Source organism: Quercus suber, unplaced genomic scaffold, assembly GCF_002906115.3.
Source record: "Quercus suber isolate HL8 unplaced genomic scaffold, Cork oak 2.0 scaffold_158, whole genome shotgun sequence".
In the NCBI taxonomy this organism is placed as follows: Eukaryota; Viridiplantae; Streptophyta; class Magnoliopsida; order Fagales; family Fagaceae; genus Quercus; species Quercus suber.
In genome coordinates, this window is record NW_027069619.1 from 683,488 (window position 1) to 698,261 (window position 14,774).

General features: G+C 36.7%; 1 protein-coding gene across 1 annotated transcript; it reads left to right on the top strand.

The window, feature by feature from the left end:
• The first annotated feature begins 10,234 nt into the window (after positions 1-10,234).
• On the top strand, positions 10,235-14,421 carry LOC111991538 (zinc finger CCCH domain-containing protein 17). The gene is made up of 3 exons (XM_024023321.2): positions 10,235-10,752; positions 11,942-12,052; positions 12,143-14,421. Exons 1-3 carry the CDS (start codon positions 10,522-10,524, stop codon positions 14,099-14,101), a joined length of 2,301 nt encoding a protein of 766 aa, XP_023879089.2. The 5' UTR covers positions 10,235-10,521; the 3' UTR covers positions 14,102-14,421.
• Positions 14,422-14,774: the final 353 nt, after the last annotated feature.

Below are 14,774 nucleotides of genomic sequence, written 5' to 3' on the forward strand. Positions count from 1 at the left end.
AAATGTCACGAGCCTTGTAACTTAACTGACACTCTTGGTGTTTCCAATAAAGGCATGTTTGATTTCACTTCTTAACTTGGCAACTTCTCATAATCTCATATTCCCACAAATATTTACTAGGAATATAGCATTAGCGGTATGAATATCAATATCATTTTGAGAGAGAGAGAGAGAGAGAGAGAGAGAGATCCAGTTGCCTTTCTCTACCAATTTGGCATTCGTGTGGATGGTGGACTGAAGGTGGAGGTGCAATCCAACGCATCTTGCTCCTGGTGGGTGATTGGTGTGGTCGTGACTTGCACGGTGTAGAATAGGGTTTGCTTTTGGGTTTCATGATATCTTTTTTTTTTTTTTTGGCTAAAGGTGTTAGGGATTTGTGATTTGCTTTGCTAAAATAATTTTTTCTTTGTTTTTTTGAGGAGTGGTTGATTGAGGAATAGGCTAGTCGAGCTTTTTTTTTTTTGTTGGAAAAAGTTTAGCTACAAAATTTGTTGTAGCCTACCTTACTCAATAAAATAAACATTACTACATATTTTGAAGATTTAACTGTTGAATTGCATACTCTTTACACTCTAATACATATTTAAAATTTTGTGTCAATCATATTTTTTTTATTATATGATCTATAAACTTATATTTTATGTATAATCTTAAACTACAAAAACTAACAATTAAAACAATTTATTGATAGCATAACTATTGATCTTTAATTTTCTTGAAATTTTGCAAGTATGGAGGATATAAGAAGGAGATGTAATCCAATGGTGAAATTCTCAAAATTCACCTCCAATAAAAAGATATTGAGTAAAGTTGTAGCCTTAGGCTACAACCAATTTTGTAGCTAAACTTTGTTCTTTTTTGTTATAGACCAATTTTTAATATATATTTTGAATCCATATTTTAAAATCTTCTTTATATACATAATTCTCCCGTCTTATGCTATTTCGGTCCCTGCTTGAATTGCATAGTATATTTCCAATTTTGTCATGGATGTTTAAAAAAATCAATTTTATTTATTAAAATTTTTAATTTCAATATGAAAATATTCTATTCATATTGAAAATCATGTTATTACATAATTTATGATGAGGTAAACATTGAGATAATCACATCACCAATTCAACTCATATGATGAACATTTATCAAATTATAAGTTCTAGGGAAGAAATTTAGCTTATTTTAAATAAAATGAAATATATTTGAGACTGAACATATAATTTTTTTTTCCATTAAATATTTTCAACTTGACCACCTAGTTTATGTGGAGCTTTGTAATCATGACCCAAATCACTAAATCATAAATTATATAATAAAAATTGAATCTTAGAAGTCGGATGTGTCTATCTTCTTTATAAGTCAAGTAGATACATTCACCTTGTGATACTCTTTATAAAAAACTTTATAAAATTATATAATATCCCCTATAGTTTATGATGGCTTCAAATAAAAACCTAAATTTTAAATATTGTTTAGATTAGAACATGAACTTTTTAAAATAATTTCAATTCACATCTTCAAATGAGTTTATATTAACTATAAGTAATAAACACAAAACTTCTGATGAAAACCTTCCTAAACATAAAATAAGTGTTCCATGTGGAATGATAAGACCTCTAACATACTGTATGAGATTGTGAAATTATATCATAATCAAGTTTTTTTTTTTTTTTTGAGAGATAGTTTTTAACGTATGATATCCACCTCTTGATGACTGCTCTTTATCATCAAACTAAGATACTAATTAATTTTTGATATAAACAGGAGACTAAACCCCAAGTTTCTTATTTGAGGACAATGGACTTTACTAGTTGAGTTAACTAAAACCTACTATAATCAAGTGTTTTTTATTTTTATTTTTTGATAAACACCATAATCAAGTTATTTAGGTACAATTGCAAAGAAAATTGTATAATCTGTAAGTTCATGTACAAGCAATATTATATCATATATTACATAATAAAAATTGTGTCTTGCACGTTGTATTTATTATAAGTGAACTCCTTCTTTTATATATAGATATATATATATATATATAAAAGGATTTTCCTCTTTGAACTGGAATTTTATATGGTTCAAAAATACATTCATTAATGAAAAGTAACTTCTCTTAGAAATAGGGTCATAAATGTCAAATAACAAATTTCATTTTGAATTCCAAAAGAGAATTCCTAAAATTTAGGATTTTTTTTCCCTTCACATTCATCTTTCTATTCCCTAAAATTTAGCCTTTTTTATGATAGATGCAAATTATTAACCTTTATCCAAAAAAATAGAAGAACTTCTGAGCATGTGCAACGCGCATGCTTAGATGCTAGTGCGTGTGCATGTGTGCGTGTGTGTGTATATATACACATATATCTATACTATTAATAAGAGGATTCTCCTATTTGGGCTATACATTTATGTGGTTCAAAAATACCCCTAAACCTTATGTTTAACAAGGAAAAAACTCGAGGACAACTAGTAAAAATATATCTAAAACTCCACTTAAAATACCTACAAAATAGGATACTCTCCTACTAATCCATGTTTTCAAACAAACTTATCCAAAATTTAGTTATTAAAAAAAAAAAATTATCCTTTTTTTTTTTAAAGGGAAATTATGACACTAGACAAAAAACAAAAAGCATCATTGCGCGAGCAAAGTGCATGCAATGAGGCGAGTGTGTGTGTGTGTGCGTATAGGGATGACCCATCTTTATTCAATTTTGCCCAACCCATAGGTGGTTTCTGCCAAGACACCTCATTCAGTTGTTCCTTAGGTCTTACCTTCCCCTCCATTGCCGTAGCGAAGAATTTTGCAACTTTTTTTTTAGACATTGGATGTGGAAGTTTTCATTAATTTTTCTCGTTCTAAAAGAAAAAGCATTCCGAATTAACCATAGATGCCAAATACTCATTGGACATATGACCTTCCAAGGTAAGCCATACCTATCTATAAAAGCTTTGGAGGTGGAGTTAAGCTTTATCCATATCATGGTGGTTTCGTCAAAGGAGCCTTTACACTTAGTAGGGATTCCCTGTTTACTCCAGAAAGATTTAGCATAGGAGCACTCTCTAAGAATATGAATGAGTGACTCAATTCCCTGATAAGTAAGGACACTATTGTGCCATCACAACCATATGAAGAACATGATTCTAGGTCTTGTTGAAATCTTCCATATCCACTCACAAGAGTCAATAGGTGGGTTCAAGGGGTTTAACCCTTTCGCAATCATATATGCAGATTGGAGTGAAAAGGATCCATCCTTGGAATAAGCCCAACATGAGGAATTCTTTGAGTTTGAGCCCAAGGAAAAAGGGATAGCTTGGATTATTCTACAAATGTCATTGGGTAGGTCAAACAAGAGAATATTCTAGTACCAATTGCTCCCCTGATCCTTGATGTCAGCTACCGTGAGATTAGCTTCTTCTCTAGTTAGGGGCTCTTGGATGATAGATCTCAATGGTCTAAAGGGAAACTAGAAATTTGCCCAGAGATTAGTAGAGACACCATTCCTGACCACCCATTTAAGACCACTCTTGAATATTGGCCCACCCTTTTTACACCTTGTCCAGGTCTTGGAATAGGGATATTTCCTTCCCCTTTCAAAGATTCTCAAATTGGTGAAGTACTTACTCATTAGCATTTTCACCCAAGGTGCCTCTTGCTCATTGGCTAGCTGCTAGCATAGCTTTGCCAAGATATCCTTATTTCTAGTTCTCATTTCCATAATGCGAAGTCCCCTAATATGTTTGAGTAAAGTGACAATGCTCCAATTGACCATGTGGAGTTTTCTTTTCTCTTGAGTTGAGCCCCATAAGAAATCTTAATTTAGCTTATCCACTGCTTCACAAAATTTAATTGGAAGAGCACAACACTGCATATAATACTCCATAATTGGAGTGGAGGTTAAGCTAATGAGGATTCTTTTGTCTGCAGGGGATAGAACCTTAGCCTTCCAACCAACTAGTTTTTCTTATACTCTTTCAATCACAAAGTTAAAGGCATTTTCATTTCTCCCTTGGTGAAATAATGGGAACCCCAAGTATCTCCCCAAGTTCATGGTTGCCTGTATACCTAGGTGATGGCAAATATCAAGCTTTGTTTGTACATTCAAATAAGGAGAGAATAAAATTCTTGATTTGTGCTTACTGATTTTCTGCCCAGCCAACTCACAAAGAGAACCCAGAGCCAAGGAAATGGCTTCACAATTTCTGGTGTAAGCTTTCGTAAATAGCATCAAGTCGTTTGTGAAAATAATGTGAGAGAACCTTGGGCCAATAAGGCTTTCACTTTAGTCCAAAGTTTAGAATTGCACAGGTCCTAGATTTGGGAGCTCAAATACTCCATACACAGCAAAAAAATAAAGGGGGATATGGGGTCTCCTTGTCTTATTCCTCTTGCGGGGCAGAAGGATGAAAGTTTTTCTCCATTGAACAACAAGAAAGAGGAGGATGACGATATGCAGCTCATGATGAGTTTAACCATGTTTGTGGGAAATCCAAAATGGAGGAGAACTTTTCTAATGAGGCACCATTTGAGCTTGTCATAGGCTTTTTCTAGGTCTATTTTGATCACCATGAATCCTTCCTTCCATTTTCGGTTCCTTAGTGAGTGGATAATTTTCTTGGGCAATTATGACATGATCAGAACCATGCCTACCAACCACAAAGCAATCTAATAGGGAGATATTGGAGCTAGCATGAAAGGCCTCATTTTGGGCACTAGAATTTTTGTAATGATCTTGTACATAGTATTACATAGACAAATGGGTTTGTAGTGGCTCAAATATTCTGGGCCTTTCTGTTTAGGAATCAAGGAAATGAGGGTTTGGTTGAGGTATTTTGGCATTTCGCAAGACTTAAAAATATTTTTTACTTCTGCATTCACAGAGTTCCTACACAAAGCCAATGCTTCTAAAAAAACCTAGTGTGGAGTCCATTAGGTCCTTGAGCTTTATAAGGCTTCATAGCTTTTAGGGCATCAAAAATCTCAGCATCAGAAGGTGGCACTGCCATGTTCATCGCCTCCTCATTGGTGAGCACACAATAGTTCATCTTAAGCTTAGTATCCCATGAACTTGAGACAAGATCAGTCGAATACAACTTTAGAAATCCCTTTATGAAGTGTTGTTTGACCTCTTCAACATTATATATCCATTCATCATCCTTGTTTTTAACACAAGAAATCTGGTTGGCTAATCTACGAATCATGGTAGATAGATGAAAGAACATAGTGCTCCTTTCTCCTGCAATTAGCCAATTGGTCCTGGTTTTCATAGCCCAAAGCTCCTCTTCCCACTATAACAACTGGTTAAACTCCTTAGTTAGCTGATTTTGTAAATTCAAGAGAAAAGCATTCAGACAATTGGCTAGAGATTTTTAGATTCCAATGAGTCTGGCCATGAGTCTCTTTTTCTTGGCAAATATGTTTCCGAAGACCTCTTTGTTCCACTTTTTTGCCTTGATAGTAAACTCAACAATCACATTATGCAAGATTTTCTCTCTCCAGGTACCCCTGATTATGTCCTTATATTCAGGATGGCTATTCCACATTGGCTAGAATCGGAATGGTCTCTCCCCTCCGGAAGGAGAAGGTTCTAGAAGTTTCAATAAAAGAGGACAATGATCTAAGTTAAAGCGGGCCAAGTGGAACACACTCGCTTATGGGAAAAGGGCTTTCCAGGAGGGATTAACCTAGCATCTATCCAATCACTCTTGGATAAGATCCCTAATACCCTTGTGGTTAGACCAAGTGAATTTGGGGCTAGAAAATCTAAGGTCCAACATATTGCAACAATCCATGCATTCCTTGTATTCTCTAACTCTTCCAATGCTTATGGGATTTCCCCTAAGTTTTTCATTTTCATCAACCATTTCATTGAAATCTCCCATAAGAATCCATGGCAAGTCATGGTGTTTAGAGACCTTTTTTAGATTAGCCCACAAAAGGCATCTATTTTCATATTTAGGACTAGCATACATAACACAAAGAATCTAGGAGAAAGATAGAGATTGTACCTGCATCAAGGCATGAATCTCTTACACTATAGAAGAAAGCACCTCCACCTAAACCACAGAAGTTTTCTAGAGAAGCCAAAGACCCCAAAAAAATTGATGGTGTTTGTTATGTTTAGACCCCTAAAACCAAATTGTTTAACCTATTATATTAACCAAGTGGTTACTTAGATTAATTATTCAGATCTAGGTTAAACACAAAAAAAATCATATCATGCAAAGATGTAGAAAAGTAAATAACACAACGATATGATGACCCAAGAATACCAATGAAACGAACCGTTTCAAGGTAAAAACTTGGAGAGAATTTAACCTATCTATCCTCAAGGTAAATACATCCACTATAAGAGAATTGAAGTCTTTACAATCAGATTTAATCCTAAATTTATTACTACCTCCTGTAGTAATTTATTGACACGACCACGTGCAAGTTCCGAATCCATGGACTCCTTCTCTTCTTGGATTTACACCAACACAAGTCACCTTGCTTATGACTTTGAGATTCCACTCAAAGATTTCAGATCACCATCAGTAATGATCTTGATGCAGCAACTATGTTCTACCAAATGATTGATTGTAGTTTTTGCTCCGATAGATTCTTGTGTAGTTAGAAGGTATAAAACCTCTTAGATCTCACAAGGAGTAACACATAAGTCTTTTTAGCACTTTCAAAATGTGGCTAGGGTTCCGCTTTTATATGTGGAGAAGTTTAGATGAAACCTTAAACGTTTTCACAGGCTTGGGCTTGTTTAGAAATTCTGCAGAAAAATTGTACCTACGATTTTTGATTGATTGAGCCTAATTATCAATCGGTCGAGCTTAACAGAAACTTTCTTCCTTTTTCTACAGTCAGCTGAACTTGAACCTTGAAACAACCACTTTTAAACATTGCCTAATACATGGACTAGACATGTTTTGTTCTCAGTTTGCCAACACACTAAAAACATGATTCTAAATATTTAAACCTAAATCTTTAGAACCTAACAGATGGTGTCAATGAAGACGTACCCATTAAAGGGCAAGCTCTTGATGACTTCCTCTACCTTATTTCCACTTATTTTGGTCTCCATGATCACCAAAATAATGGACCTATGCCAGCTGACAAGGTTACTAAATGTTTGCTTGAATTTGGGTTTCAAGGTACCCCTACAATTCCATATCAAAATATTTATGATTGGGCGTGGTTTAGTAAAACAATTAACATATTAGATGCTGATCGGTTCCCCGTCTCCCTCTATCTCCATTTCTTGATCAATGCCACCTTCGTTTGAATGTCCTCTAGGAAGATCGTCACAGCGTGCCTCAAAATTCCCATTTCCACTTGATTGGACTTTACTAACATAGTCCCGCTGATCAATGGTGCTGAGAATTGTATGAGCTTGATTCAGTGAACATGACATATTAACACACATTGCACTGGAATCTCCTTGAGGATCTTCCTTTTTGTTATCACCAGTTCTACATTCGGCTCTTCTAGCTCTGTCATAAATTTTTCTAAGAGGTAAGGACTTGAGGTTGTCTCAAATTGAGCTGATGTGCTCAGGTTTTTGGGGACTACAACAAGTCTATCCATCAGAAACCTCCACCAAGGATTTGGTTTCAACATCCATGTCTCGTCCGATAGAGGGTGTTTAATTAAAGGAGGAAGCCCACTCTGTAGCTCTGCTCTGTCAAAGGAAAAAGATTCTACCATGCTTTCATCAATTCCCAGTCGAACCACCCCATAATGTCCATTGGATCTCTCATGATCATGTCGATCACTGTGTCTCTAATTGTTATGACCTTCCCCTTGTAGAGGATTGCCCACCTTCCCAAAGAGAGATCCATGACTGAGATTATGTTCGGAGATTTTTTCTGTCTAAAACTCTAAACCTAAACACTGAATCCAACTTCACTTTCCCTTTCCCCTTAAAAACTGATGTTGGACTTTGCTAAGATGTGGTGGTCTTGGCCTAAGAACTTGGGCCTATCCTAGAGTTAAATTGAAAGGGATTGTCTTTTTGTTTCGGAGTAACTAAGTTGGCTTTACCCCCTTGCTTTAACTTGCTAGTTTGCTTCTTACCTGGCCTTGGTTCCCCCCCTTTGGTGCCTTTCTTTTTTTGAAAAGACATTTTGGTCTTTTCAACCACCTCTAAACTTGGGCTATCATTAGGCATGTGAGCCTTACGCTTGTCGTCCTTTCTAGTCAGGGCCATCTCCCCTCCAATTGAAATCAAGGTACTTTCACCAACTTTAGTTTTCCCTCCAATTTGCTTTTCCTACTTAGGCTTTAAGGGTTTCTTCCTCCTGGCAACCACCATCCAATGGCCATAAGCATCTTCTTCTATATCTAATATTTCTTTGAGGACTCCCTTTGGCTCTTCCCCTTTTTCCTTCCCTGATGTAGAAGCACCCCCTTGGGAGGTAGAACCATCTTAATAGTTGCTATTTGGAGTAGGGCAGATTATATATGGGCATCCCTCTTTTCTATGTCTTACTCTGCCACAAGCAAAGCAGAGTGCATTTAGACCTTCATACAATACTACCTGGGCCATCTTTCGAACCATTACTATTTTGATCAATGGTTTATCTAGATTAACTTGCACACAAAGCCTAGCAAATCTTCCCCTTGCCCCATTGGTGGTGTTAGTATCAACTTTGAGGATTGGGCCAACTGCCTCTCCAATTATTCTCAGAACTTCATGGTCTTAAAACTCTATCGGTAAATTTGGTAGCCTAATCCAAACTGCAATGCTGGAGAAGGAGGCTGTAGCTACTTTGAACTCGGGTTCCCATAGACGGATAGTAAGGAATTGTTGTCCAATGAACCATCGGCCTCCTTTTAGGACCTTATCAACATTCTCTTGAACTCTAAACTTGATAAGAAAGAAATCATTCTCAAGATTGGTACAGTTAATGTGGCCAACAGGCTTTCATAACTCTCTAATCTTGGATGATAAGAACATGAATCTCAGGGACTTACCAAACGATTTCATGATTAGGAATGAAACCCATGGGGCTTTGATCCTTGCTTTGATTTCTTTGGAAAGAAAAATCACTGCAAATCCTTCATAAAGCTCCTCGTCCTCAATGTTCGACTCCACCTCTCATTCCACATGCTGACGGAGCCCAAACGTTTGTTCAAACACACCCAAGATGGCTCCAACTAGTCTATCTTTGTACAATCCAGTCACTGGGAAGGAAGGATGAGATTTTTTTTGTGATCCATTCGAAGAATGGTGGTGATCTTTTAGTTTCTTGTTACTCCAAGCCAAAGAATCCTCTTCCTCCATAGAGCGCACTCTCTCGTTTTCTCTCTCCATTTCAAGATAAATTCAAGAGAAGTTACATATTTTATATTGTTTTAATAATCTATCATTATTTTTTAATAATAAAAAATTAGGTCATACACATTATGTTTGCATTATGTGACTCAATATAAGTATTACAAATTGTACAACATAATTTTTCCTTGTCAATCATTATATGTACATTAAAATTATTAACATAGTTTGTTTTAAGTAAAATTTTATTAGTAAAATGAAAAAAAAAAGTAAAATAAAATACTACTCTCATTAAAACTCAATTAGCAAAAGTTTCAAGATATTTAAATGAAAATTTATGATTATTTTGTAATTTATTATAATATTTGATTTTGATAAAAACTTGAATATAAGATTAATAAAAGATGAGAAATATTATGTTCACAACATTTTCAAAATAAATATTAAGTGACAAGTTGTTATTATTGGTAAAAAAAGTAATTTCAATTATGGATTCAAACTAAAACCAATAACAACTTGCCACCTATAATTTATTGTAAAAAAATTGTGAAGGGTAGCAATTTTCTTCATAAAAAAAAAAATTCAAAATTCAGATATTTCATTTTTTATAATTCAATAGTGGGAGAAAAATGAATTTAAATCCTTTATTTTTTTTCTATTAAAAGCATAAGAATGTAGGAGGTGAATTACAAGATTTGAGAGTAAAACTTCACTTTATATAGTAGTTTTACCCACAAAAATGGGTAAAAAGCAACGGGCAGTTTACATTCAAAAACATGTATGTACAGCCTATGGCTTTCCTTTTCCTTTCCGGATTATGACATTGGGAGAACAGTGTACACACACGTTCGAAAATCAAACCCAGGAAAGTTGCACGAATCAGAACAATCCACGTACACAAGTTTCACACAGAGAATGTGAATGTGAATGTCACACACATATATATACATAAATAGACAACATCGTCAACAACAATAACTTCATCTATATTATTCTCAACTCTCTCCCAAAAACTAAAAAAGAAAAAAAAACAAAATACAAAAACTAGGCTTAGCTTAAAGCCTCAACAGTCATCACAAAACACATTCTCTCTCTCTCATAAACTCTCTCTTTCTCTCTCTGGCGGCTCTTGTTTTTGTTTGGCTCTGAGATTGGATCGGTGCTTGTGTTTCTTGCTTCGTGTTTGAATCTTTGTGGGGACTTTTTCGATCTGAAACTGAGAGATCCGTTTGGGATTTTTTTTCCTTCAAGAACCGCCATGTTTGCGGCTACACAGCAGCCACAACAACAACAACAACACCAACAACACCAACATCAGAAACAACAACAACAGCTACCACCTCAACAATCACAACAACAACAACAACAACAACAACAACACCAAGTTCCCAATACAGCAGCTTCAACAATATCATCGGCTCAAGAAGAGGCCTTGAAGAGCAACACCGATTGCGTTTACTTTCTTGCATCTCCTTTGACATGCAAAAAGGTTTGCCTTTTCGTTCTTTCTTTTATGTGATTCTTGGGTTTTTTAGGGTTTTTTCTGGGATCTTGGGCTCCACCTGTTCTTGCTAGGGTTTCAGATTTATAATTATAGTTTCTGATTGATGGATTCGGGGAGTGAAGCTTTCAATTTGAATTTAGAAGATAACTGGGTTTTGGATTTTGGGTCTAATTCAGATCTTGTTAAGGTCTTTATGTGTTGTTTTGGGTGGATCTTTAGTTTCTTAGGGGGGAGAGAAACCAAACCCTAGAATTTTCATGATGCGAAAATTTGATGTTATATAGCTCAGAATTGTTGTTACTCAAAATGGGTTCAGCTCAGGATTGTTATTACTCAAATGGGTTCACGCTGATTGATATACAGATAGCAATCTGTTCATATTAGTATATTGAACCTTGTTCACCGTGTGCAGAGATTTGTATAGCAATGACCTTATTTTGAGGGGCTTAATTAGTTTATCTGCGTCGGATTTAGTAACTAAAATGGCACAGATTTATATTTCTTGTGAAATGGTATATCTGATTATGCTGAAATCCAGAGAAAGGAGGGTCTTGGTGGACGTGCTGTGTGCGCATTCTATTCTAGGCAACTTTGATACACTTTGCTTGCGTAATTAAACAATTTGAGACTCGTTTTAAGGAGAAAAAAAGGAGATTATGATATGATGCCTTTAGAGAATAAATTCTTTTCTCAGTTATGGCCATGTTTGTGCAGGAGGAATATATCCTTCATTGGCTAGTTAAAAACATGGACGCTGTGTTTGTCTTTGTTTTTCCCTCTTTTCTAAAAGCAAGCTTTGCAAAAAAATGATCTAGCACAATATGTGTTGGGCTTCTGGACCCATTTAATTTACCATCTATTGGTTATGTTTATGCTCGTTTTTGTTTAATTCTAGGAGCTTTAACTTCAATTTCATACTCAAGAAGTGCTACGTATGTGTGAGGAAAATCTATCTAATAATCTACAATGGTTTAGTAGGAATCAAATAGGTTAAGCACTTATTTGGTAATGTCTTTTTACTTTCTTTATGATGTACCCCTCATACTGCATCAATATACATAGATGGATGTGTCTTTGTAATGTTGTACAGTTGCAAAATTTGTGATCAGCAGTAATTATGTGTCATCAATAATGATTTGATAGTGTTGCTGATACTCCTTTCTGTGATCAACAGGGAAGTGAATGCGAGTATCGCCATAGTGATTATGCCCGGCTTAACCCAAGGGATTGCTGGTACTGGTTGAATGGTAACTGCTTGAATCCCAAATGTTCATTCCGGCATCCAGTAAGTCTCTGCTCTTACTTGAACTTTGAATGCTTTGACATTAATCTTATTTGTATAATGTTTGCTAACTGCCTATTATTTTCTCTTCAGCCTCTTGATGCCGCATTAGGAACCCAAGCAGCAACTTCTGCTGGATCTTCTCTGCCTATAACACCGACTGCTGCAACTCCTGCTGCACAGGCTCCTTATGGTTCCAGTAAACAAGCAGTCCCTTGCATTTTCTACCAAAAGGGGCTTTGCTTAAAAGGTGACAGATGTGCCTTCTTACATGGACCAAATCCCACCACCAGCAACAAAGTTCCACAGATGCCAGCAGCCATTCATGTTACTGAATCTTCAGCTCCTAAAAAGACTTTTGGAGGCCCTGAAAAGTTTACTCTAGAGCAGAAGATTCCACAAATAAATGTTTCAAAGTCAGTTGGACTACCTCCTGAAGCTAAACCTTCTCCAAAAACTGAAGCTACTTTTCCAAGAAATGTAGTTGGTGTTGAGAGGAATGTAGCACTGCCTTCAAGATTGGATGATGAGGCTTCTAGATACAAGGCAACACATGTTCCTCCTGTTATTAATGGAAACTCCATCAGCCGGTCCAGTCGTTCACAGCAGGCTCATGTACCTGAGGATTATAGCTTCCCAAATGGTAAGGATGGTGATGAGTTTCTAAGGGAGTCCTCTCCTGGCTTTGATGTTCTTGTCGATAATGAGCTTGGTGATTCAGATTACTACCATGGTGAAGATCAATTCGGTAGAACAAGGGGTCATGAAGGAAGGAGCTTAAACCCTGTGAATGAGTATGATATCAGTCATTCTGCTGATTACAATTCAATAGCTGATGTTGATCGAGAAAGGTTCCCTGATCCACGAAGCCATGGCTCATATGATCACATGCAAGGGCAGTATGCCTGGGAGCAGCACAGGGCTTCATCTGAGAGAATGTTCGTGGAACCAGCTCCTCTGGAAAGGCGGAGGGGTTACCCTAAGTCTGATAGTCCTGATCATGTTGATGAGTCAGATCTACGACATCATTTATCCAAGCAGAGGAGACATAATGGTTTGAGATCTGTTGTCAGTCATGGCCACAACAACCATGTTGAGGAGCGGAGTTACCGGTCTTCTTCAAGAAGGGATGCACTTAATTTGCCCGCAAATGAGAGCTCCCTCAGTAATCGCCTCCGGGGTAGAATAAAACTTCCTGGGAGATCTCCAGTGAATGGTACTGATTTGCGTCCAGAAAGGGAATCGGACAGGGGAAGAAATTGGGACAGGTTGTCACCTGGAAGGCCACAGATCTCTCATCAGGGAAGGCTTCGAGACAGAATAAAAGGACGGGTGCAAGAGGATTACAATATTGAGGGAAGAAATATCAAGGGTCCACGGATTTGGAGAGAAATAACAGATGAAAGCGGTGATTTCGCTCGTCCGAAACGTCTTGCAGAGCTGAAAGTTGTGAAGAGTTCAGATGGCAAGGAGCAGCAATCCCTTGGAAAGCGAAAGAACTTGGAAGATCATCAGCAATCTGAAGGTGATCTTTCATTTGAAGGGCCAAAGCCTCTTAGTGAGATTCTCAAGAGAAAAAGAGGAGCTGGAGCTTCTGGGAGTGGCAATTCATCTGTCTATAAAGAAGACAACAATCAGAGTGAAATCAAGGGAAGCTTGATAAGTGGCTCTGAGAACACATATACACAAAGTGCTAAGGAAGAAACCCTCAGCCATTTGTTTGGCAGTGAGGAAGATTTCAAGTCTACAGCAGATGTCTCAGTTGGAACAGTGGCAGAAAAAACTGATGAAGCTTCTGGCCAGCCTTCACAAGCACCTGATCTGAATGAGTTTGAGGCAGAAGATGGGATGATTCTTGATGAAAATATTGAGGATCAGGAACTTGAAGCTGATGATCAGAGGGATGTGGATGGTGAATATGAATATGAGCAAGTTGATGAGGAGGGAGAGTACAATTATGAGGAAGGTGATAATGCCGACCCTGAAGAAGAATACCTCGATGATGAAGATGGGGATGACTTTGCCAAGAAAATTGGTGTCATGTTCTCTTGATTATTGTGGGGAGGGAGAGAGAGCTACAGAGAGATGGTGGACTGCTGTTTGCCACAAACATTTTCTGTGGACCTTCAACGCTTAATTTCGGTGGTTGGTTCTTATTGAGCAGGATAACTGCTATGGATTTATTTGTAGAAGTAGGATATCAAGTTTTCTCTTGTATTAATCAAAACTTTTTCATTGTATTTAAAATCTGATTGAATGGAATTTTACATTTTTGCATGGGGCATTTTGCTGTACTCTCTTGATAAAGTTGCTTGCAGAGTGCATGCCTGTAACAGTAGAAAGTTAATAAGAAAATTGCTATTTCTCTCGGATTTTCCATCTCAGTTCTGCTATATGATGTGTTCAAGTCTCTCGACGTTGTTGCAGATAATTTGTTTTGCTATTTATTTTTTGTATATTTATTTGTTCAACAATAAAAAGTTTCTATGTTAAAGTAACGAGTCAGACTAGAGAAATTAACATGCAACAAGTCCCAGTAAACTAATCTGGGAAAAAGAGGAGGGAGGCATGTACTATTCCGTTAACTTTAATGAGCTATGTACAAATACATTGGGGATACGCTTTGTTCTTTCTAGTGTTTAACAAATGCATTGAATTTGTCAGTTAGTCAAAAAATCGCTTCCGAGAACTTCACCTCCTTCGCTGTGATTGAAGCCTTAGGCAG